At 46.2% G+C, this 26,531-nt stretch overlaps 1 protein-coding gene across 5 annotated transcripts in view; it reads left to right on the top strand.

Moving 5' to 3' along the window:
* LOXHD1 (lipoxygenase homology PLAT domains 1) overlaps positions 1 to 26,531 on the top strand; it is a 187,559-nt gene that overhangs the window by 20,184 nt on the left and 140,844 nt on the right. For 4 of the 5 annotated variants that reach the window (XR_013977591.1, XM_080973373.1, XM_080973372.1 and 1 more), the window contains exons 1-4: positions 6,820 to 7,127; positions 14,482 to 14,596; positions 22,994 to 23,074; positions 25,579 to 25,763. Coding sequence is in view for 4 of the 5 variants with exons in the window: in XM_080973373.1 (XP_080829499.1) it covers positions 7,052 to 7,127; positions 14,482 to 14,596; positions 22,994 to 23,074; positions 25,579 to 25,763 (457 nt within the window). In the remaining variant the exon portion in view is untranslated. Of the gene's footprint in view, positions 1 to 6,819; positions 7,128 to 14,481; positions 14,597 to 22,993; positions 23,075 to 25,578; positions 25,764 to 26,531 lie in introns of those variants that run through there. The other variant, XM_080973371.1, reaches the window with a different exon arrangement.

Below are 26,531 nucleotides of genomic sequence, written 5' to 3'. Positions count from 1 at the left end.
TAAGATTTATATAGTGCAGTATTTGAAGCAAGAATTTGGTAATATTCCAGGTTATGAAAGTATTTTTTCTTTTCTTTTGTCTTTATATTTTCTATTTTTCCTTTTCTTTCTTTTTTTATTAGTTTTCATTTTGGAAAATATGTATATACTGTAAGTGTGTTTACAGTGTTATGTATTGTTCTTTGTTTTTCTTTGTTTAATTTCTATTTCTTGAAAAAAAAATTAATTTAAAAAACTCCCTGGAAAAGACCCTGATGTTGGGAAAGATGGAGGGCACAAGGAGAAGGGGGCGACAAAGGACGAGATGGTTGGACAGTGTTCTTGAAGCTACCAGCATGAGTTTGACCAAACTGCGGGAGGCAGTGGAAGACAGGAGTGCCTGGCGTGCTCTGGTCCATGGGGTCATGAAGAGTCGGACATGACTAAATGACCAAACAACAACAACAACAATTTTTTTTAAAAAAAAGTGTTAGGAACCACTAAGTGAAAACCACTCTACCGCTGCAATCCCATAGTCTATGAGAGGCTGTCCAAGAGGCCACAGGATAGGAACATAGGAAGCTGCCTTGAGTCATTAGCTCAGGATGCTCAAAACTGAATGACAGCATCTATCCAGGGTTTCAGGCAAGAGCCTCAGATGGCGATTGCAGGTCTAGGGCAGCTCATATGGGGAGAGGAGGTCCTTGAGATATTGTGACCCTGAGCCAGTTAAGGCTTTATAGTCACTGGCAGAGGAAGGTGGGTGCCGGGTTCCGGGCGTCATCCCTGAGCGGGGGTGACATTCAGTGTTCTGCCCACCCGCGACTTGGACTCCCACGCCTACCGCAAGCTGTCGGGGAAAGCTGCTGCACTGCTTTGCCGGTTCCTTCCTCTCCCCTTCCCGCTCACCTGCCTCCTTCCCGTCCTCTCCCCTGCCTGCTAGCCTCCTCCAGAGCCACTTCCGCCCTGCACAGGAGGCGGTGTTGCGGGCTTCACGCCCGTGTGATTGGGGGGAATCCCTGGCCACGTCACCCCCTGGCCAGCCAATCGGCTGGCTCTGTGGGTGGGGCCAGACCTATTTAACAGAGGCGCAGCTGGGAATCTCCCTCTTTTGCTGCCTCCAGCTGCTCCGGTTCCCCCCCTCCCCCCCTATAAGGTTTTCGTTCCTTGACCTTGCTATGGACCTCGGTTGGTCGCCGTTGAGGGGCCTGGTAGGGATTTTTCCACTTGGCAAACTGGCACAAGCCACTAGGTTTTTGCCTACCTTGTAGCAAATCATCACAACTTTCTCGGTATTGGTGGTTAGGCATTGGTATTGGTATTGTTATGTAGATTGAAGAGGGGAGGTAGTGTCATCACCTGCCCCGCATATTGAAGGGTAGTCCGGTAAAGGATTCTGGCCTTGTCTGAAGCCTATGGAGGTGAGGGCCTAAGGCACGGCTCCTATCGGTGACCCCGGGGGAGTTCCTAGTTGATGTGCATCAGCAGGACTCCCCCGACTGGTGGTTAACCCTTCCCAGACTTCAAGCAAACAGGCTGAAGCCGGATAGTTGGTTAGGACCAATGCCTAAGCCAATACCGCTCATCACCTGTAACCAATAAAGTTGTGGCCTTATTTAGCCCATTAACCTTAATAATTGTGTCATGTTTCTTTATTTCCATGGGGGGGGGGGAGTGGGAACTCACCACACAACTGGGAGTGCGGCGCAGCAGCCCCGCCTTCCCCTGACAGCTGGCAGTAGCTGCGGGAGTCACAGGCGGGTGGAGCGCCGTTGCCCCATGTTCTTGGCTGGAGGAGACAGGCAGGCAGGGGAGAGGATGGGAAGGAGGCAGGCGAGCGGGAAGGGGAGAGGAAGGAAGTGGGATTGGTGGGTGTGTGCGCGGCTATCCCGCACCTGGGAGGGCACCCTTCGTTCCCCTCGGGAACGCGCCGGTCCTGGGCAGCGCCACTGTTTATAGGTCAAAACCAGAACTTGGAATTGGACCCAGAAACTAACTTGCAGTTTCTGCAATGAAAATAGGGACGTCCTGTTTCACCATCACCATCATTTTATTATTTATACCCCGCCCATCTGACTGGGTTGCCCCAGCCACTCTGGGCAACTTCCAATGTATATAAAAACAGACTAAAACATTAAACATTAAAAAAATAATAATCCCTGTACAGGGCTGCCTTCAGATGTCTTCTAAAGGTTGCATAGTTATCTCCTTGGCTTGAGGGTTGCATAACTCCATACCCTCCAACATTTCTCTGATAAAAATAGGGGTGTCTCTTTCAGCTTCTGCCTTCTGGAAGAAGGTACAGGGTTATAAAGACTAGGACTAGCCGTCTGAGAAGGAGTTTCTACCCAAATGTGATTTTGGTTTTAAACGCACTGTAAGGTAGTCTCTATGTGAGTATATTGTATTCAATTATGGGGTATCAGAGTTTTTAGGGGCTAACCAGGCTGGGGTAGTTGGCATAGCAGGCTTGTTGGTTTTTGAACGTATCATGTAGATTTTTTCAATTTTGTTGTTCTGTATGGGACAATGGCAATGAAGATTATCATATTGTATCATAAAAGTGGGACATTCTGGGATCAAATCAGAAACCAGGATGGCTTCTGTAAATCTGGGACTGTCCCTGGAAAATAGAGGCACTTGGAGTGTCTGAGATACTCCTTGCGTAGAGCTGTAAAATTTTCTATGGTGTGAAGAAAGCCACATGATTTTGAGGGCAGGAGGACACAGTGCCCCCCACAGAGTATCCAATGTCAACTAGGGTTATGATTCTGCTATTCTGTCATATTGTATGATGCCTGGGAGCTCAGAACATGGCTTGAGAGCTTCCTATGGAAAGCCAATGATGATAGGAGCCACGGTTTTAAGCTGACGGTCTTGCTGCTAACTTGCTTGCTCTTGCCTGATCATTCTTTATGCATCAGTGACCTTCTGTTGCACAGCTTTCCCTGTTCTGCTATTCAAAGAAAGAATGAAAGAATAAAGGCATTGCGGCGTTCTTCAGTGTATTACTTTTAATTTAATTACGGCAGGTATGTCGGCAGGGACAATGGCTTTGATGGAAGAACTCTGATCTTTGATTTAATTGCCCCGGGTGGGAAAACTCAAACGCTTGATTGTGGACACTGGCTTTTCATCTGCATATTTGCTCGCTGTTATTCTCGCCAGATCGAACGTGAAAAGAAGGCTTTAAAAAGGCGTTGAAATTCAGAGCAATTTACTGATGATGATAGGATCTAGGTGTGCCATGGGTAAATAAGGTTGCGCTTGTGAGAAATAACGGCTGATCTTTTCTTTTTTGAAAGAGAATTGTTTTTCCATGACAGAGACCTTTGAAAGGAGTCTTTGAAGAGAGGCATCAAAAACAGGGCCATAGCGCGCGCGTGTGTGTGTGGTGTTTAAGGCTGCTGTAGCACAATTTTGAGGGGTTGCGAACCAGGCGCCCCTACACAGGCGTTGGCTTCAGGAGGAAACCTGTGTCGCCCTGGAGCATCCTGTCGGGCCCTGTCCACAGCTTCCCAACCTTACCTGCCTGCTGCCAGGGGTCTCTGGGCCTCAGAACCTGGCCTGGCCTTGCTGCCACATCCCTGGCCCCCGGCTGAATGGCCGCCCAGCCAGCGCTTGCTCACTCTGTGCTGAGCGTGCTCCCCAGACAGTGAGCAGGTGTGGATGAAGGGAGGTGAGCAAGTGGTGATGCCCAGCATGGCGTAGCCTAGCACTCCTTTCTGCGGGCGCCAGGGGGATTCACCCGCCAAGGGCCACGTCGACTGGCTGGGCTTCCCTCTGTGCTGACAAGCAAGCAGTACAGTGCAGCCCTGCTTGGCCACAGTGGAGGGGGTTCGCTCTGGCGGTACCAGTGGCGAGGGCTGGGCTGGTGCGGCAGGTTCTGCTCAGCCTCTACGCCCTGCTCCCCACTGCGTGTGCCCGTCTGCAACCCATGCTACACCACTGATCATTAAAAAAATCCAGGATGAGAATCCCCTGCCCCTTTGGGTCCCAAATCCCTTCTGTCAGATGGCAGTGGTGGTTGCTCGTGAGTAACCAGGCAGGACTCAGACCTGTCTTTTACAGGCTTTATTTTGGGTGCAAACTATTTACAATGCAGAGCCACAAGTTCATGTCTGTCTCAATCGCTAGCAGAATCCGGGAGTGGTTGTTTTCTGGACCTCCCCCAACATAAAAGTCTCGTTACTCCCAGGCTTTTCCTTCCCTCTTTGTGCCTTAGACTTCCACTCAGGGTGGGCGACGGAAGGGGCATGTTTCCCTCCTGGCTGGCTTGGCCAGGAGCGGTGCTGGGGCTCCCCGCAGCATCCTCAGGTCCTTTTACTTCTTCCCCACCGGAGGTGGGGCTTTCCTGATCACCTTCTCCTCCGCAATCCTCCTAGTGGTGCAGCGATGGAACTGCTAGCACATTTGCAAAGCTAAGCAGGGTTCAGTATGGTTTCAAATGGGATGGGGGACCACAAGTTGGGATTCCTGCATTGTGGGGGGTTGGACTAGATGACCCTTGGGGTTTATTTCCAACCCTACAATTCTACAGTTCTAAGTGATGTGGCCCAGGAATGGTTTTAGCAGTGGTGTAGTGGAGGGAGAATGTAAAGGAACACAGCAGGGCGCAGAGAGCAGGAATGATGATGCCATTTGCTGGCGCACCTGAGTAACTGATGGGTTCTCCTTGCTCTGGCAAGTGAATGAGGTGATAGTGAGGCTTTTGAGTTTGTTTGTCATCTGCCCTGGGAGTCGCTTGAAAGAAGCACAGTTTAGAAGTGCAATAAGTAATAAACACAGAGGAAAAAATTATCAGAGTTTAAATACTTTTTTTGTTTGTTTTGAAAATCATTTTTATTTGATTTTACAATGCAAAATCATAAAGAAAAAAAATCAAATACACATCCATATGCAGAGATTTCTCTGAATCTCAGGACTTCCCCCTGTCCCCTCCCTGGAGTCCAATTTAAAACGTTCAAGACTGCATTTTCTTCAAACCCTAACTATTGTATAAACCCATATTTTCCATAGTAATTGTTACACTACAAGTGAAGTCAAAATCCTGCCAATGTTTCCATCTGCTTACAGTGGTCTCTTAAGCAACTTATAAATTTCTCCCATTCTTTTGTAGAACTTTTGTCCTTTTGATTCCTGAGCTTTCCAGTCAACTAGCTTTGCCATTTCGGCATAGTCCATCAGTTTGGTTTGCCATTCTTCTCTGGTTGGGAAAACTTTGTCTTCTTTCCATCTCTGAGCATCCCAGAAACAGAGTTTAGATACAGAGTTTGACCAAACTGCGGGAGGCAGTGGAAGACAGGAGTGCCTGGCGTGCTCTGGTCCATGGGGTCACCAAGAGTCGGACATGACTAAACAACAACAAAAGCCTTTCTTTGATAGGGCTCCTACTTCATACTAGCAGTTTAAGTGCAAACACTTCTTTGATTTGATTTAATATGCACATTCTGTTTTCTCAACGACAAATATTGATCTCAAGGCGGCTTAACGGTGGCACTACTGAGAGACCCACAGGGACACGGGTGGCGCTGTGGGTTAAACCACAGAGCCTAGGACTTGCCAATCAGAAGGTCGACGGTTCGAATCCCCGTGACGGGGTGAGCTCCCGTCGCTCGGTCCCTGCTCCTGCCAACCTAGCAGTTCGAAAGCACATCAAAGTGCAAGTAGATAAACAGGTACCACTCCGGCGGAAAGGTAAACGGCATTTCCGTGCGCTGCTCTGGTTCGCCAGAAGCGACTTAGTCATGCTGGCCACATGACCCGGAAACTATATGCTGGCTCCCTCAGCCAATAAAGCGAGATGAGCGCCGCAACCCCAGAGTTGGCCACGACTGGACCTAATGGTCAGGGGTCCCTTTACCTTTACCTTTTACTGAGAGATTTCAGGGACCAAACCTGGGAGCTCACGCAGGCAACGTATTTGCTCTCCTCCTAACCTATGGCACTTCACCCGTCGACTTCGGGAGTTTCTCTGCCACAAAGTTTGAGGTCCCCAGCTGTAAAGCAATCCTGAGACCCATGAATAATGGAGAAGGAACTGCAAACCAGCCAGATAAAGTAGCTCTCTCTCTCTCTCTTTTCACCTGTCTGTCTGTCTTGGGGTCAGCTGACCGAAGGAGCTCCAGGTAATCTCCCCCCTCTCCCATGCCAAACGTAGCCAAGTCTTCTGAAGCTCAAAGTGGGGCTGTGAGGAGAGTGGTGTAAACTTGCCCCACTGCATAAATCTCTCTCTGGGCTCAGGCCACGGGAGAATTTCATCACAGGCTCCCTTCCTGACCTACATTTGAAGGGATTCTGGCTTTCATTGGCTAGGTGTGACATGGTAGACTCATGGCAAGATCTGATCTCAGGAGAGGAAAGCTCTTCTTTAAAAAAAGATGCCGAAGACGACGGAGGTGGAGGAAGCAACTCTGATCAGGCCAATGAATAAGTAATGGAACCGAAAAGGAGAGAAGGAAACGAAAGATGTGAGCAGAAGAGGCCTTTTGGCCAAACAGGTGGAAGACAGGAAGGATAAAGTTAAAGGCAGTCAAAGAAGCGACCGTCTGATGGGATTATCGATTGCAAGCAGGGGAGGAAGTCCACAGCGCAGGCATCGAGGGAGGTGCAGATTCGGGGAAGCTTAGAGGAAACTAGCATCTTTCAAGAGGCAGAAGAGCAAGGAGGGATACAGAGGAGAGAATCAAGGGAAGAAGGCTCGAGGGAAGTCCAAAGAGCCCTGAGAGGAAAGGCTGTTGTGGAGGGATGAGGAAAGAGAAGGCAAAGTGTAGGTGATAACTGGGGGGAGAGGATGAGCAGATCATCAGATGAGGAAGATGAGGGGGTGGAGGAAGATGAGGAAGATGAGGAGGAACAGGAGAGAGGAAGGGGCTTGACAGAGGATGAGGAGGACGAGAGGAGTGAGAAGAAGAAGAAGAAAAAGAAGAAGAAAGAGTGGAGTGACAGCGAGGAAGACGACGACGACTATGGTGGGAAAAAGAAGAAGAAGAAAAAGAAAAAGAAAAAAGGGAAGAAGTCCAAGGACAAAGACAAGAAGAAGAAGAAAAAGGATGATGAGAATTTTGCTGAGATGTATGAGCAAGAACTTAGGGATTATCACTCGGATTCTTGCCATGAAACTGAAGATGAGTACAACAAGAAAAAAGGTAAGCCGGGAGAGATGATGATGATGAAGATGATAATTTATTTATTATTTATACCCTGCCCATCTGGTTGGGTTTCCCCAGCCACTCTGGGCAGCTCCCAACAGAATATTAAAAGCATGACAAAACATCAAATATTAAAAACTTCCCTAAACAGGGCTGCCTTCAGATGTCTTCTAAAAGTCAGATAGTTGTTCATTTCCTTGACATCTGCTGGGAGGGCTGGTGCCACTACCGAGAAGGCCCTCTGCCTGGTTCCCTGTAACCTCACTTCTTGAAGGGAGGAAACCTCCAGAAGGCCCTCAGAGCTGGACCTCAGTGTCCGGGCTGAACAAGTTGGGTGGAGGCTCTCCTTCAGGTATACTGAGCCAAGGCCATTTAGGGCTTTAAAGGTCAGCACCAACACTTTGAATTGTGCTCAGAAATATACTGGGAGCCAGTATAGGTCTTTCAGGGCTTGGGTTATAGGGTCTCAGCATCAGGGATCCCTTTGCACTGGTGCTCAAAGCAGTTTTAGTGGTTTGGTTTACAAGACAAGGCACCAGCTCAGTGTGATGTGATGGATGGAGACCTCAGTGTATATCCTGCTTAGTCATGAAGCTTACTGAGTGACTCTCGGTCACCCAGGGGTGTTGTGACTCTCCTACAGGAGTTTTGTGAGGATGGAATGGAGTGTGGGGCGGGATTGGACCTTGCATGCTGCCCCGAGTTCCTTGGGGAAATGGGGGACAAAACTGGGATAGCTTAATAAAATGGTGGCTTACACAGTAGCAAAAAAATCCCTGCCCCAAGCTGCCTACAGTCAAAATTTTGACAGCTGGAGCGACAGCAAAGGAAAAACTGGGAAGGAGGGTGCAAGGGTAACGAGAGATGAATGTGAGGATCATTGAAGATGCGGACTGCATTTAATTATTTACTTACTTACTTATTTAAAATATTTATAAGCCACTTTTCTAGTTAAAAAACCACCCAAGGCAGCATTTAGAAACCAACAAAATCAATGATGAAAGGAAAAAAAGCAGCAAAACGCTAAATGATTCAGATCACCTAACAACCCCCCCCCCAGATAAATCAGAAGGAGGAGCAAAGAATAAAGTTAAACGATAGCATTAAAGACCAAAAATTCAGTTTGTACGACAGTCCTTTTGGGTAGGCCTCTTGTTATCATCCACCTGAGATAATAACATGTGAAAAGGACTAAAGGCTGAGTCCAGGCAGCAGCCTCTGCCATAGGGCTGGCTGCATGCTTAGGACTGGGGTTATTATGAGGGAAACAAAATTGTGTGGCTGGTGACCAGCTCCCTCCCAGTGTGGCTCATAGATGTGATGCATACAAAATGTGGACGCTGGTGGCGCTGTGGGTTAAACCACAGAGCCTAGGACTTGCCGATCAGAAGGTCGGCAGTTCGAATCCCCACGACGGGGTGAGCTCACGTTGCTCGGTCCCTGCTCCTGCCAACCTAGCAGCTCGAAAGCACATCAAAGTGCAAGTAGATCAATAGGTACTGCTCCGGTGGGAAGGTAAATGGTGTTTCCGTGCGCTGCTCTGGTTTGCCAGAAGCGGCTTAGTCATGCTGGCCACATGACCCGGAAGCTGTACGCTGGCTCCCTTGGCCAATAAAGCGAGATGAGCGCCACAACCCCAGAGTCGGTCACTACTGGACCTAATGGTCAGGGGTCCCTTTACCTTTACCTTTATAGTTCCTCTGCTCCGTTGGCAGTGGACTTCTGGCTGATGGGTTGGGATTCACTACCAGGCCACGGCCTGATCCAAGGTGGGTCGCAACAGCAGAGCACCACTGTAAAAATGCATGATAAAATAATTAAGGAATGAGTTCCTAAATGCATGAAAGCAAGTCCTGGGTCTGAAACGGTTGAGGACAAGCACGTCGACCCCAGTTCTACCAAATATGCAACTATGCAAGTTTTGTATCATGGTGGCCAAATTCTGTGCGACTGCCATAAAACTTAGGGAACAAGCTGTACTACCAAAATGATTAAGCTTTTAAATGATAATTTTAGGTTATATTTTAGTGTTCAAGATTTAATATACTTTTTAAACTGCCGCTATATCTGAATTGTCTCTGTTAAACCCAGTTGCAATTCAATGTATCCGTGTTGTGTTTTATGATTTTCCTGATATTGTAAGTGACTTGGAACTGGTCCGTGACCGTAATAATAACATTCTAATTCGTTTTGTATCACAAAGGGTCCCTCTACCCTGTTGTGAAAGCAAGCCTGAAATCATAAATGTGTTGTAAGCTTTGAGCTATTTGCCTCACTTCCATTTGTGGCCATCTTTATTTTCCTTTGGAATCAAAGAATTGAAGAGTTGGAAGGGATTGGGCAAATCATCTGGTCAAACCCCTTGCAATGCAGGACTATTTCAGCTGCCCCATCCAGTGATACTGTGTCCAATTCTGGGCACCACAATTTAAGAAGGATGTTGACAAGCTGGAGCATGTGCAGAGGAGGGCAACCAAGATGATCGAAGGGTCTGGAAACAAAGCCTTGTGAGGATTGGTTGAAGGAGCTGGGTATGTTTAGCCTGAAAAGAGGAGACTGAGAGGAGATACGATAGCCATCTTCAAATATCTCAAGGGCTGTCACATAGTAGAGGGATTAAGCTTGTTTTCTCCTGCTCCGGAGGGTAGGACTCGAACCAGTGGCTTCAAGTTACAAGAAAGGAGATTTCAACTAAACATCAGGAAGAACTTTCTGACAGCAAGAGCTGTTCTACAGTGGAACGGTATCCTTCGGGAGGTTGTGGACTCTCCTTCTTTAGAGATTGGATGGCTGGATGGCCATCTGTAATAATAATAATAATAATAATAATAATAATAATAATAATAATAATATTTTATTTATACCCCACCCATCTGGCTGGGTTTCCCCAGCCATTCTGGGCGGCTTCCAACAGAACACTAAAATACAATAACCTATTAAACATTTAAAGCTTCCCTAAACAGGGCTGCCTTCAGAAGTCTTCTAAAAGTCTGGTAGTTGTTTTTCTCTTTGACATCTGGTGGGAGGGCGTTCCACAGGGTGGGTGCCACTACTGAGAAGGCCCTCTGCCTGGTTCCTTGTAGCTTTGCTTCTCGCAATGAGGGAACCGCCAGAAGGCCCTCGGAGCTGGACCTCAGTGTCCGGGCGGAACGATGGGAGTGGAGACGCTACTTCAGGTATAATGGACCGAGGCTGTTTAGGGCTTTCAAGGTCAGCACCAACACTTTGAATTATGCTCGGAAACGTACTGGGAGCCAGTGTAGGTCTTTCAAGAGTGGTGTTATGTGGTCTTGGCAGCTGCCCCCAGTCACCAGTCTAGCTGCCACATTCTGGATTAGTTGTAGTTTCCGGGTCACCTTCAAAGGTAGCCCCATGTAGAGTGCATTGCAGTTGTCCAAGCAGGAGATAACCAGAGCATGCACCACTCTGGCTAGACAGTCCGCAGGCAGATAGGGTCTCAGCCTGCGTACCAGATGGAGCTGGTAGACAGCTGCCCTGGACACAGAATTGACCTGCGCCTCCATGGACAGCTGTGAGTCCAGAATGACTCCCAGGCTGCCTTAGCTGAAATCCATGCATTGTGAGGGAGCTGGAAGAGATTACTCTGGGGGTCCCTTCCAGCTCTACAGTTCTATGATTCTATGTGATTCTTAGCTCTGAGAAGTGGAAGAATCCATCTTGCCTGCAGGACGCAGTTCTGTTCAGCCCCAGCCTTGCTGTCAAGAAGCATCAAGCCCTTGATATCTCGCACAAGTAGCTCTAGGAAGTCAGAGGCTTCTGGCAACCTGAAATATCTAAACAGCCTCAGTGAGGAGCGTTGCTCTTTCATAGGCACATTACAGGGAATGAATACTTGTAAGATGATATGTATTTAAAAACAGGCTGCATTCAATAATGAGGGAAATGAAGAGGACCACTTTACTAATTAATTTACACCTTGTCTTTCAGCTCTGTTGGGGTAGGTCTGAAAAGGCAAGTGTGACTTTATAGTGTGACTTTCTGTTCTGCTTCTAAAAACCTGGGTGGATGGATGATCTGATTTTATGTTTAACAGATCAGTAGACCACTGGGTAGATAGATGGATAGATAAATAGATACATAAATTTATTATGGTCGGAGACCAGCTTCTAAAACACACTTGGGGGTACAATCCCAGAAGGAAAGCAAACATTTAAAACAATGTACAACAATAAATTTAAAATTTAGAAATGCAATAAGCATAAGGTAAAAGGTAAAGGGAACCCTGACCATTAGGTCCAGTCGTGACCAACTCTGGGGTTGCAGCGCTCATCTTGCTTTACTGACCGAGGGAGCCGGCGTGCAGCTTCCGAGTCATGTGGCCAGCATGACTAAACCGCTTTTGGTGAACCAGAGCAGCACACGGAAATGCCGTTTACCTTCCCACCGGAGTGGTACCTGTTTATCTACTTGCACTTTGACATGCTTTCGAACTGCTAGGTTGGCAGGAGAAGGGACTTAGCAACAGGAGCTCACCCCATCATGGGGATTCGAACCGCCGACCTTCTGATCGGCAAGTCTTAGGCTCTGTGGTTTAACCCACACTGCCACCCGTGTCCCTGCGATAAGCATATAGACACTTAAAATTTTAAGATAAGCTACCACAGAGAGATGACCCAGACTCACCCATGGAACCAAGTTTGGGGATTTTCTTAGCAAACTAGTTTGGGTTGGGGGATGGTCTGCTCCTACAGATCTGTACACAGAATTTGGCGAACATCCAGGTCATCTTATGATCTTTGCCTAACAGGATAGATCACTGAGTATTTGACTGCTGAAGATCTGCTATGTGCATTGTAAAAATAAACCTAAGGGCTGAAAAATACTTCAGCATCAATGAAAAACAGGGATGGGGAATTTATTGGTTAGCTCTAACCATCAGTAAATTCTTCCTGATGTTGAGTCAGAATTTCCTTTCTTGTAACTTGAAGCCATTGGTTCGGGTCCTACCCTCCAGAGCAGGAGAAAAACAAGCTTGTGGCAGCCCTTGAGATATTTGAAGATGGCTATCATATCTCCACTCAGTGTTCTCTTTTCCTGGCCAAACATACCCAGTTCCCTCAACTGTTCCTCACAAGGCTTGGTTTCCAGAACCTTCATCACATACCCCCAACCCTCAACATTTTCACTTAGCCTAACTTCTCCAGAAAAGTAATGTACTATACACACACACACACACACACACACACACACACACAGAAATGAATTATTCTAGGGAAACTTGTTTTGTATAAATAAGAATTGTGTAGAAAAATGTATATCAGGGGTCAGCAAACTTTTTCTGCAGGGGGCTGGTCCACTGTCCCTCAGACCTTGTGGTGGGCCAGACTATATTTTGAAGAAAAAAAATGAACAAATTCCTATGCCCCACAAATAACCCAGAGGTGCATTTTAAATAAAAGGGCACATTCTACTCATGTAAAAACACACTGATTCCCGGACTGTCTGTGGGCCAGATTGAGAAGGCGATTGGGCCACATCCGGCCCCCAGGCCATAGTTTGCCGACCCATGATGTGTATCAGGGGTGGCCAACTCCCCAGAGATTGTGATCTACTCACAGAGTTAAAAACTGGCAGTGATCTACCCCCTTTTTGGGGATTCAGGTCACAGTTGTTGAGCCAGGGATCTACAATAGACGTCCAGTGATCTACCAGTAGATCATGATCTACCTGTTGGACGTGCCTGAGGTATAGCAGAAGTTCACATTATGCTGGTGAATTTTCAGGAAGACTTTAAAAAACAACCAACCAAATAAACAAACACACAAACTTATGAGCAAATCCAGAGAACTGCATGTAAGACTGGAAAAAAAGAGAAACCAAGACTGACAGATTCACCCCTCTGTAACTGAACCTGTGCTCATTCTTCTATAGTTGTACCTCTACAACAAGTTTGCAAAGAGGGTGGAGAGATACAGTGGTACCTCGGGTTAAGAACTTAATTCGTTCTGGAGGTCCGTTCTTAACCTGAAACTGTTCTTAACCTGAGGTACCACTTTAGCTAATGGGGCCTCCCGCTGCTGCCGCCCCGCTGCCATGCGATTTCTGTTCTCATCCTGAAGCAAAGTTCTTAACCCGAGGTACTATTTCTGGGTTAGCGGAGTCTGTAACCTGAAGCGTATGTAACCTGAAGCGTCTGTAATCTGAGATACCACTTTCTATCAAATCAGCACGATATAAAGGGTGCATTGCTTGCTAATCACAATGGATACCTGTGGGGTGAATTTGGCATCTCTCTGGTAAATGTGCTTCCCTGCCCAGCACAAATTGAAATTAGATCACAGAATCTGCCAGTTTCTGAACCAATATCTGCCAGCGCTGTGAAGAAACCAATATGTGTTTTCCTGGCTTCCGAAAGGTAGACTGATGTTTTGCTCCCAGCTAAGACTCCAAATGACTCAAGGCACTCATCACGCAATGAATCAGAAATAATAACATTTGACTTTGCAGTGGCTCATCAAGAATAACAAAGCCCATGGAATTCCTGCATGTGCCTCTTCCAGGTTTCAGTGCTTGGATTTGCAAATATAGGATACAGCAACCTTTGCCAACCTCATGTCTTACCAAGGTTTTCAACTGCAATTCCCATCAGCCTCAGCTGGTATAGGTGTTTTGCTTGGGGCTGACGGGAGTTATAGTTTGAAATTTCTGGAGGGTGCCAGGATATGCTATAAAAGGGTTGCCAGTCACTCATAATTTACATGAAATTGTCAACTATTTCAGAAGCCCTGTCTAAAATAAGTAGAAAACTTACTCCTATGGCTGCAGCATTTAAATGATTTTTTATTAATACATTTCTTTTTAAGTAAACTCCAAAGATGATCCAAAATTCATTTTGATTGCTTGAAAAAATGTGTATTTTAGTTAATACTGCTTGCAAAATGGTATATATTAGGAGAAATGTACGCTGAAATGCTTATTATTATTATTATTTCATAACTTTACATACCACCCTTCACCTGAAGATCACAGAGTGGTTTGTTGTTTAAAAACACAAAAATGCATACCATGACAAATTTTCATGACGACTTGTTTTTAAAAATTGTAAGCTACCTCGGGAATATGGAGAGGTTGGAAAAATGAGAAACTGAGGCACAACAAAATTGACAGAGTTGTTCATCTCTGCTTCCAGTCCTAATCTTCCTCTTTTTATATTTTCAGAAGTGAGGCATTGAAAAGATCTTTGCTCTGAATCCTGTACTTACTCTAAAATGAATCTTGTTTCAAATCTTGACAGTGGGGTCCATTTTGACCAGTTGCTCCACTCCACCCTGGAGAGTAAGATACATTCTTCCTGCTGGTTTCACGTATTTCCTCCAATTTGTATCCACAGTCTACGAAGTCGTGACGGTGACAGGAGACGTCCGAGGAGCGGGGACCGATGCCAATGTCTTTGTTACTCTCTTTGGAGAATTTGGCATCACTCCAAAAGCCCATCTGACCAGCAAGTGAGTCTCGCTGGGTATCTGTGAACTCAGCAGCTTTCTCTGCAGTAAGCTAATATGAGAGATTTTGGTTTGCGACGTATCTTGATTCACTGATGGATGCAGCACATTCTAAATGCATGCGAAAATTTGAACGACACCTGCATGTATAACCTGAACACTCACAGACCCATACATGTGTTAATCCTTTTGTTACCGCTGTTTTGAAATGCCCATTCAGAAGCCTTTTTCGCTTACCCCCTCATCCCAAAACGTAAAAGCTCATCTAACGCATATCCTGACAATTCTGTAGCTTTGCAGAAAGTGTACTATAGTTAACTGAGCCACTTAAAAGCGCATTGAAGTGCAGCGGGTGGTTATTGTCAATAGGCGAGACTGTGGTTTTGCATAACTGTTTTGAGGGAAAGATATTGGAATGAGAACAGACGGGCTGGGTGCAATGAGGCGAGTTAGACATGTGTAGGCCTTGTTGCATAGTGACAGGTGAGCTGTGTGAATGGAAGAATGATTATATATCCTTGTCATGAAATTTAAGTACAGATTCAACAGACCCACATCCAAGCAGATTTAGGGGTATTGAAATATTGAAACACTTTGTTGTCACTTGTATAACTTGTATACAGTGAGATTACACAAGCACCCCCCACTCAGCTCTCTTAGTCTTAATTCCCCTCGTTTACTGATGCACACCCAACAAACCCGAAAGTCAGTTGCCCTGTTGTTATCTTTTCATTCAGCAGCCTAACAGCACACGGATAGAAGCTTTTCTTTACCCTGTTGGTGCGACTAATTATGTTTCTATATCTTCTGCCTGAGGGCAGGAGATTAAGAAAGTGCCGGCCAGGGTGTGAATCATCCCTGAGAATTTTCCTCACTCTCCTGAGTCAATGTTCTTCTGCTGTTTCATCCAGCGGATTCACGGGACAGCCCATAATATCTTGTGCTGTATTCACCACCCTCTGTAGGCACTTCCTATCAGTTGATGTCAAACCAGCGTACCACACCGTGATGCAGTAGGAAAGGACACTTTCTATTGTGGACCAGTAGAAGGCGATCTACTGTGTGAATCAAAAACTACGGTGGCTGAGCCCCTGTGGTTCTGAATCAGAAGATGTCAGAATCATAGCATTAATGAAAAAGAGGGGTGGGTAATTTATAGAATCATAGAATTGTAGAGTTGGAAGGGGTTCTGAGGGTCATCTAGTCCAACCCCCTGCAATGCAGGGATCTCAGCTAAAGCATCCATGACATATGGCCATCCGACCTCTGCTTAGAAACCTCCAAGGAAGGAGAAACCACCATCTCTTCTGGGAGTCTGTTCCACTGTCAAACAGCTCTTACCGTCAGAAAGTTCTTCCTGATGTTGAGTTGGAATCTCGCCATACAGTGGTACCTCGGGTTACTAACGCTTCAAATTACATTTTTTCGGGTTACGAATGATTATAATCCAGAAGTAAGTTGTCCAAGCTCTTGGAGGCCTCGCTGCTGCCTGGAGGCAAACCCAGACATCGGCGGAGTGTATGGAGCTCTCTGAGGCCTCTACGAATGCTGGGAGCCAAGCCCTGGCATCCATGGGGCCTGCAGAGGCTCTGCGACTGGGCTCCAGCCTCAGGAGCTCTCTGAGGCCTCCACCAATGCAGGGAGCCAAGTCGATTGTGATTGTGGAAGAAGACCTTGAGCCCCCTCCAAACAGTGAGTTTGGAAATAAATTTTAATTTTTTTCATCTAAAATACTGTCTTATTTATTTTATAGTACAATACATTGATCATGGCCTTCATTTTATGGATCAATGGTCTCGTGAAACAGTAAAATTTGTGTTAAATTGCTGTTTTAGGGGTGTTTTTTCATCGTCTGGAACGGATCAATCCACTTTCCATTACTTTCAATGGGAAAGTCCGCTTCAGGTTAAGAACGCTCCAGGTTAAGTACAGACTTCCAGAACCAATTAAGTACTTAACCTGAGGTACCACTGTATTTCGAAAAGTAAAAACCAGGACACCCCAAAAGTTGTTAAGCTTTTAAGGAAACCCCCAAATTGTCCAGGACAAAATGCTGTCTTCCAGAGATTCCCCCTGCCTGGACATCACTTTGGTCCATAGCTGTCAACTTTTCCCTTTTTTAAAGGGACATTCCCTTATTCCGAATAGGATTCCTCGCAAGAAAAGGGAAAAGTTGACAGCTATGCTTCGGTCTTTTTCCTGTAATGTCCAGAAAAATCCAGACATATGGCAGCCCTATTTCTTGTAACTTGAATCCATTGGTTGGGAACTGGAGAAACGAGCTTGTTCCATCTTCCATGTGACAGCCCTTAAAATGCAACCTGCAACAAGGAAGATGGCTGGTACAACGTTCAGATTTTCCACAAAGCGGTTTGTTTTGTTAATAGCTCCATAGTCTTAATGGAGAACGATCAACGGTACAATCCTACTGGTGTGTACTCAGAAGGCAGTCACAAGGAGTCTAATGAGGCTTAGTCCCAGGTAAGTGGGTAAAGGATTGGCTTAAAGGACAATCCAAACCTCACTTACTGGGAGTAAACCCCCTATACGGCCTAGGACCCTCGTACCTACGGGACCGCCTCTCCTGGTATGCCCCACAGAGGAACTTACGGTCTTCAAATAAAAACATTCTGAAGGTCCCAGGCCACAGAGAGGTTAGGCTGGCCTCAACTAGAGCCAGGGCTTTTTCGGCTGCGGCTCCAATCTGGTGGACCGCTCTGTCACAAGAGACTAGGGCCCTGCAGGACTTGACATCTTTCCGCAGGGCCTGCAAGACAGAGCTGTTCCACCAGGCCTTTGGTCACGGCGCAGCCTGACTCTCTCCTTTGGCAATCTTCACAGAACTTTAGCTTAATGGTTGCCATTAATTTGATTTTAATTAATTTTTATAATGAAATGTTTTTAGAATGTTGCACTATTTTATTGTTGTTAGCTGCCCTGAGCCCGGCTTTGGCTGGGGAGGGCGGGATATAAATAAAATTTATTATTATTATTATTATTATTGAATCCACTAGGACTTACTTATGAGTAGCCATGGCAAGGATTGCACTGTGAGGCTCCCATTCTTGTGTTGCGCCAGGTTCTCTACTATGCTTGATTGCTTTCAATGTTTCACTGAAAATGCTAATTTCATACCATAATGCCACATTTTCTCCATGTCTACAGCGCTGACAAGAGGTACCTGAAACTCTTTTAAGTTTCCCCCTCAAAAGATCTTCTTTCTCCAGTGAAGCAACTCAAACACGAAAACCTTATAAAGACAAATAATATGGGAATGGTAAAGGAAATGCATGAAATTTCAGGCCTCTTTGCCATATTTGAAACAACTTGGAGATGATTTCAGAATACTCAAACACATTCAGTGCACCAAGTTGGCTCCTAGTACACTGTAGATGTTTTAGACCACCATTTCCATCAGCCCCAGCTGGTGATGGGATAGAAATTTAGTTTTGTGTGCATTTCAACGAGAAACCACCGAATTTACACTCTTCAAACGAAAGTGTGAGGTCAAACACGGCTATCCTTTAAATTTTGCATTTTTGTGAATGTTGCGTAACGGTTCTTCAACCAAACATTGTGTATAAAAGTGCACATATTAGTGAAAACCACGTACAGAGTTAATTAATTCAGGGGGAAATGCTTGTGAAAATGTGCATATTATTCAAAACTGCATACAAGAATGGGTTCATTAGGAGAAATTTGCTGATGAATTTTCATAAGGGTTTTCCTTCTTCTTCAAAATAATAAATTGCTGCAGAGATGTGGAGAAGTGAAGATGGGGAAAATGAGAAATTGAGACCATATTTGCACCAGACATTTGAAGCAACATGTTACCATTTTAAAATATCATGGATTTGCAGTTTGTTAAGGGAGACGAGAGTTGTTAGGAGACCCAAAATTCTCCTAATTCCCAGAATTCTCTGGAAAGAGGAACTCACTGCTAAACTCACTCTGTAAACTATAACTGTGAGAGGAATAGGGGTCCCCTAAGAACACTAATCAGCCTTAACAAACTACAGTTCCCATGATGCTTTGCGAGGGGCATGATTCTTAAAGTGGCATACTACTGCTTTAAATGTCTACTGCACACGGGGCCTGAGAGATAAAATGACAGATTCATCCACACACGCTCCAGCTGCACAACAGCGGCCATAACAACATGTTTCTTATTTTCATTTATTTATTTTGCATCATTTATATACTGCTTGATTGTAATAAAAACCTCTAAGAGGTTTACAAAAACAAACAAACACACTAGAACTATCAGTGAAAGACAGTTAAAAACATTCCAAAGATGATTAAAATAAACAGTAAGCAAAAAAAGAGATTAAAACATATGCCAGCATTCTACATAGGCTTGTCAAAGCAGAAAAAAAGAAAAAGGTTTTAAGCAATCACTGAAAGGAGTTTTTGTTTTATTTTGCCATGTTGAAAAAGTACTTTCTCATGCATCTCCCAAAACTCTTCCCAGTCAGTTTCATTTATGACCCCAGAATGAGCCGTTAAGCATTCATTGCTAGGAATCTTGTTCAGCATTTGAAATTAACTCTCTCCTTACTTAAACCTGCAACTGCACTCCACCTTACCTTGCCAAATGTCACAAAAATTGCTTGCCATTCTTCCAAAACCCCTTCTCATCTGACCTTTTAAAATTCTTATTAAATGAATACCCTGCTTGATGTAATTTTGCACCATTTGATTGTAAAAGCCACAACCCTCAAAGCAGTTTACAAAAAGATCAACCATAAAACCAGCAAACAATTACATTAAAGCATACAAGCAGTTAAAATACTAAAACAGTTTAAAATTCACACCAGTGTTTCTAAACATCAGGGGTAAAGGCTTGTCTAACCAAGAATGTTTTTAGCAGGCACTGAACAGAGCAAGGTACCTGCCTGATCTCAATCGGCAGGGAGTTCCAAAGTGTAGGTGCTGTCACACGAAATTATGGAGTTCTTACAAATGTGGTAGGGGTATTATGTGTCACCTGCACCAGTGACAATTCCGCACTGCAAGCAGGCAAATATGTGGGAAGGCGATCTCGTAGGTAAACTGGTCCCAAGTTATTAAGGGCTTTGTATACTAATAGCAGAGGGATGCGGGTGGCGCTGTGGGTTAAACCACAGAGCCTAGGACTTGCCGATCAGAAGGTTGGCGGTTCGAATCCCCGCAACGGGGTGAGCTCCCGTTGCTCGGTCCCTGCTCCTGCCAACCTAGCAGTTCGAAAGCATGTCAAAGCGCAAGTAGATAAATAGGTACCGCTCCGGCGGGAAGGTAAACGGCATTTCCATGCGCTGCTCTGGTTCACCAGAAGCAGCTTAGTCAAGCTGGCCACATGAGCTGAAAGCTGTACGCCGACTCCCTGGGCCAATAAAGCGAGATGAGCGCCACAACCCCAGAGTCGTCCGCGACTGGACCTAATGGTCAGGGGTCCCTTTAACTTTATACTAATAGCAACACCTTGAAATTAACCTGGGAGCAAATCAGCAACCGGTGTTGATCTCTGAGCACAGGTGTTATACGCTGACAAGGTGTCACCCCTGTCAGAAATCTCGCTGCAGCGTAATTGCTTTTCAGGGCTTCCCAATTCCCGTTCTTCTCTTCCCTGTGGTCTCCTCAAAAACAAAACAGAACAGAACAAAACCTCACAGGCAAAACCAGAAGGAATTTATTCCTGCCTGTTACCTCCAGCTAACATTTGACGGTAATAACTGATTCAACAGCAAGGGTGGCGAGAGAGCACGACGCCTACGCCCCGCTCCAAATTTGTCACGCTGTTCACGGAATATGGCAAAAGGATGGAATCTCATGCATCTCCCCGGCGGGCTGTTTTCGGAGCGTTGACGAATGATACGCCTTGCAAATGCATGACATTTGAGATCCCCTGTTTCGCTCCACGGCGCCGATTGCACAAAATGCCATGCATTTCCTCAAAGGTGGCACCTTTCTGGTTGCCACAAGGCTTTCTGCTTCTTTCCCTTTCACCACTGTGTGCTGCCACACCAGTGCATGGCAACGTCACCTCTGCATTTCGGCGACGCACTTCACAGAATGGTCACCACAAGGCATGCTGAAGTCACGTGAAACGTCTTTGCCATAGGTTCCCCCTTCCCCACATAGACATACAGGAATTTGCATGTCTCTGTGTGTCATCAAAGAGAAGAAACATCCATTCCAGAGGTCTCCCCGAAGTAGATTTCACTTCCAGTGTGGTGTAGTGGTTAAGAGCAGTGGACTCGTAATCTGGTGAACTGGGTTCGATTCCCTGCTCCTCCACATGCAGCTGCTGGGTGACCTTGGGCTAGTCACACTTCTCTGAAGTCTCTCAGCCCCACTCACCTCACAGAGTGTTTGTTGTGGGGGAGGAAGGGAAAGGAGAATGTTAGCCACTTTGAGACTCCTTAGGGTAGTGATAAAGGAGGATATCAAATCCAAACTCTTCTTCTTCTTCTTCCTGCTTATGTTGAATCTATATTGTTATAGGCTGGGGTGGGGGCAAGTCAGTCTGAACGACATCTGTGGGTCCTGTCCAGGCCTGTGATCCAGTGAGGCTTAGAATTGATTGATTGATTGCATTTAATCCCCCCCTTCCTCCAAGAAGCCCACTGAGCCTCTTAGACTTGCTGATCAGAAGGTCAGCGGTTCAAATCCCTGCGACGGGGTGAACTCCCGTCGCTCTGTCCCAGCTCCTGTCAACCTAGCAATTTGAAAACATGCCAGTGCGAGTAGATAAATAGGTACCACTGTGGCGGGAAGGTAAACGGCGCTCTGGTTTCCGTCACAGTGTTCCGTTGTGCCAGAAGCAGTTTAGTCCTGCTGGCCACATGACCCAGAAAGTTGTCTGTGGGCAAATGCCGGCTCCCTCGGCCTGAAAGCGAGATGAGTGCCGCAATCCCATAGTTGCCTTTGACTGGACTTAACCGCCCGGGGTCCTTTACCTTTTACATAGTTCTCTTCCTCCTCTCCACTTTATCCTCACAACAGCCCTATGAGGTGGGTTTGGTGTGCTAGTGATCTCCACTAGGGTTGCAGTAGGGCGAAGCGTCTTCATAAAGGTCTTACCTTTACTAAGGCAAGGAAGCTGGGGTGGCTGGGGGATGGTGGGCCGAGTCAGCCTGGCTGGGTTGGGGGTGGTGGCGGCATGCGTGTGACATCACACACGTGCGACACCCCCCCTCCATGTTGGGCACAACTCAGTGCTCTGCCTAAGGCTGCAATCCTGTGTACAATTATCTGGGAGTAAAAACAATAGAACTTACTTCTGAGTAGGCATGCATAGGGTTGCAATGGAAGAGACTGAGCAGATGTTCAGGATGTTCCCTGGTTCAAATCTCACCTGTGACATGAACTCTTCAAAGTAAGAGTTTTGTCCTACACCTTAGATTTCCATGCATACCAACAAAAAGGTATCGCATTTTTCGCCCTATAGGACGCACCGGCCCATAGGACGCACCTAGGGTTTTTTTTGGGGGGGGGATAAAGAAAAAAAATTTATTCCCCCCCCCAGCCGCGGCTTCAGCACGCCCCGCGCTCTGGGCAGCAGGCTGCTATCTGCAGACTAGGGAGCCCTGCGGGAACTCCTGCGGGCTCCCCAGGCTTGCTGATAGCTTCCTGAAGCCTGGAGAGCGAGAGGGGTTGGTGCGCACCGACCCCTCTCACTCTCCAAGCTTCAGCGAAAGCCTGCATTCGCCCCATAGGACGCACACAGATTTTCCCTTCATTTTTGGAGGGGAAAAAGTGTGTCCTATAGGGCGAAAAATACGGTAATAGCAGACCACTTCATCACAAAGCAAGCTGATCCTAGTTTCTGCACATCGTGGAACTTGTGAGAACATGGGATCAACATTTTTCCTCTAGTGCTAACTTTCCCTTGCTCTTCCCTGCCTTCACTCTTCCTTGCTTCCTGCTTCTCTCCCCAGTAAGACCAGCTACTTTGGTTTGTAGCCAGCACTCTTCAGTTGTCAGTACTCCTCTCCTCTTGACCATGTCCTCCAATGTTGTCTTTCAATTTAAGAAACCAAAACACTGGGAGAAGCACAAGACGCGCCCAGCGTGACCCTCAGTCCGAGGTGTCTGTCCCAGCTAAAATGACCCCTCACTTCCCTCAAGGGAGACTGACGGTGAGAAGTCCATGCTGCCCCTTTCATTCTCTCAGCCTTGGAATGTTCATGGACATTCTGATGCCTCCCACCAACTCAGCCAATAGGAGCCAGAGGCTTCATGGCCACCGCTGTGCCTTACAATAGATATTGGGAGCCCCCCCCCCCAACATTTAGGTTCAAATTATCAGGTGATGAGTCAGCTGAGTGGTGCAAATGCATGAGCAGACCATCTGTAACGACCACTGTTAACCCCTTCTTTTCAATAATTGTTCTTTCTGGGGGCATGTGTATATTTCAGGAGCAGCTCTGCCTTTGAGAGGAGCAAAACAGATGTGTTCCGAGTGAGAACCAACAACGTTGGGACAATCAGGAAAATAAGGTATGGTAGCGGAGACACAGAATATTGGGTTCCCCTGAACCACATAGTCTTATCCAGGGGTTGGCAAACTTTTTCAGCAGGGGGCCGGTCCACTGTCCCTCAGGCCTCGTGGGGGGCCGGACTATATTTTGAAAAAATAAATAAATGAACGAATTCCTATGCCCCACAAATAACCCAGAGATGCATTTTAAATAAAAGCACACATTCTACTCATGTAAAAACATGCTGATTCCCAGCCCGTCCGCTGGCCGGATTCAGAAGGCGATTGGGCCGAATCCGGCCCCAGGGCCTTAGTTTGCCTACCCATGGTCTTATCGGACAAATTCATGGGCTTTCAGCAATAAGGTGAACATCAAGTGCCAGAATTAAAAGCAGGCATGATGGCTTGCTAGCAGGTCCAGATTTAGGTTTGATGAGGCCCTAAGCTACTGAAGGTAATGGCGCACTTTATATGTCCAGCTGTCCTTTGTCAGCAACAAATTGTCAGTTTTTTTGTGTTGAATATATGCCATATGGTAATTTATGGACCTAATAGGTATCTAAAGCCATTTGCCACTGTTGCTGTATGTAGGTTTTATTTCATTTGGTTTTTTATCTTCTATTTTGGAAATGTACATCCAGTTTTTTTCCCTTTAATTTTTTTTGGGGGGCCCCCAAGAGAGTGGGCCCCTAAGCTATAGCTTGTTTAGCTTCTAAGTAAATCCGGCACTGCTTGCTAGATAGAACAATTACTCTCCTCTCCCCATTCCCTGCATCTTCCAAACCCCTCTGGTCCAATTTTGAGGGGCACCCATGGGAGAAGAAGGGGCGAAAGCCGCAGCGCACAAGCCGACGTCCTTGCACAGGGCCCCAGCCAAAATCCCCACTCAGCCCCAAATTCTTGACTTGAAATTCCTGCATTCTGTGTTGCGTGGCGAGTTCCCGTCCCCCCCCTCCAGTGGAAATAAAGACACATGACATAATTATTTAAGGTTAATGGGCTAAACATGGCCACAACTTTATTGGTTACAGGTGAAGAGCGGTATTGGCTTAGGCATTGGTCCTAACCGACTATATCTGACTTCAGCCAGTCCGCTTGAAGTCCGGGAAGGGTTAACCACCAGTAGAGAGAGACCTGCTGATGCACATCAACTAGGAACTCCCCTGAGGTCACTGACTGGGGGGGCGTGCCTTAGACCCTCACCTCCCTAGGCTTCAGACAGGGCCACGCCCCCTGGAATCCTTTAAGGGACTACCTTTCAATATGCGGGGCAGGTGATGGTGCTACATAACAATACCAATACCGCCCTAACTGCCCATACCGAGAAAGTTGTGACGATTTACTACGAGGTAGGCGAAAACCAAGTGGCTGGTGCCAATTTGCCAAGTGGAAAAATTCCTATCAGGCCCCTCAGTGGTGACCAACCGAGGTCCATAGCTAGGTCAAGGAACGAAAACCTTATAGGGCAGGAGGGTGGGAAAAGCAGGAACAGCTGGCAGGTGGGGAAAGAGGGAGATCCCTGGCCGTGTCTGTGTTTAAATTGGGCGGGCCACGCCCCCAAAGCCAGCCAATTGGCTGGCCAGGGGGTGACACGGCTGGGGATTCCCCGAATCACACGGGGGCTGGGCTCCAGCCACCCTTCGCGGGGTGGAAGTGGCTTTGTCCCCAGGGATAAGCTATCTAAGCACATAAAAGGCATCACTTGGAATATAGAAATTTAGGAAGCGGCCTTGAACCAAGTAACACCATCAGTCCATCTAGCTCAGTATTGTTTTCTCTGATTGGCAGTAGCTGCTGTCCGGAATTGCAGACAGGGATTTCTCCTGGCTCTAGGGATGCTGAGGATTGAATTTGGGGCCTTCTACATTCACAGCAGGTGCTCTAACACTCAGCTACTGCCTTTCCCCAAAATGGCACCACAATATCATATATGGGAGCAAACAGCTCATCATTTGGCGATTCTGTAATGTGAGAATAGCCACCTGCCCTTGGAGGGTGTATGACCGGATGAAATCCTTTTAATGAGCTTAAATGTTGTGTTTAAATCAAGAGATTAGGAAACTAGTCAAATCAGGCCATTGTTCTAAAGAAGAACTGCAGTTTGTCAATGGAGCCGAACTTGATTCATGTTACGACGTTTATATATATATATATAATATGATAAAAATAATATTAATATAAAATATAACTGCAATACTTGGCAATCATTGTTAATGATTTTTATGTAATTTTACATACATCTTTTCACAAAATCTTTTTGCTAAGACGAGTTGAAAATTATTGGAATTACACAGAAACGTGAAAAAGTCAGTTATTTTTTAATGTCATCATCTACCAAGCAAAGCTAAATTATATCAATTTAACCAACATATCTTTTGAATTCCCAAGTCATCTTACAATTTTTTTTGCACCCCTCATTTTGGGAATCTGAAAGTTGAAAAATTCAGCACTCCCTACTGTTACATTAAACACGAAGGTGTGGCAAACCCCCCAAACCCGAGTCTTATTCTGATTTGTGCGACAGAATTGAACACGACAACACAGGGATGAATGCCAGCTGGTTTCTGGATCGTGTGATAGTGACGGACATGAACAGGCCCCACCTCCGCTTCTACTTCCCGTGCAACAATTGGCTGAGCAAGGATGAGGGTGACGGACTCTATGTCAGAGATCTTATCGGTAGCCTTAACCCCATGGATGTTCCCAAAGGTATGTCATTCCGCAACGGGCTGAGCTTACGACTGTGCAGAACAGCGTCGAAATGGGGGCAGCTGATGCTGGTGGTGGTTATAAAGTGAAAGAATATGGTAACGATTTATGTCTTGGGGCAATGATGCTGTCAAGAAATTTACAGAAGGCAAGGGAGAGCGGGTATAGTTGGGCTTCTGCTGTGGGGTCGCCCTCCTCCTCAAATTTATATCCCACCCTTCCTCCAAAGGATCTCAGGGCAGCAAACATGCCAATACTAAAACCGTACAATTAAAATTTCTAAAACAAGTTAAAAACAATTACAATCATACCTCGGGTTACAGTCGCTTCAGGTTGCGTTTTTTCAGGTTGCGGACCGTCGAAATCTGGAAGTACCGGAATGGGTTACTTCCGATTTTCGGCGGTTGCACATGCGCAGAAGCGCTAAATTGCGCTTTGCGCATGTGCAGAGGCACCACTGCAGGTTGCGGATGCTGCGGGTTGAGGACGTGTATCCCGCACAGATCATGTTCGCAACCTGAGCATCCACTGTATATAAAAACATTTTAAAATTCCTAAAAGCAACCATACTCAAACTAATAATTTCTGGGTTACCAGGGACAGGACCTTCAGCCTAGGTCAGCAGGACTGTTTTGCATTTTTCTCCTAAATGTTAACAGTGAGGGAGACTGGTGCAACTCATTAGGGAAGGCATTCCACAAGCAGGGAGCCACCACCAAGAAGGCCCTGCCATGAGTTACCGCCAACCAGGCAAGCCCCCAGTGACTT

Source organism: Podarcis pityusensis (assembly GCF_964106645.2).
Source record: "Podarcis pityusensis genome assembly, chromosome: 11".
In the NCBI taxonomy this organism is placed as follows: Eukaryota; Metazoa; Chordata; class Lepidosauria; order Squamata; family Lacertidae; genus Podarcis; species Podarcis pityusensis.
This window is presented reverse-complemented; position numbering and strand designations above follow the sequence as displayed.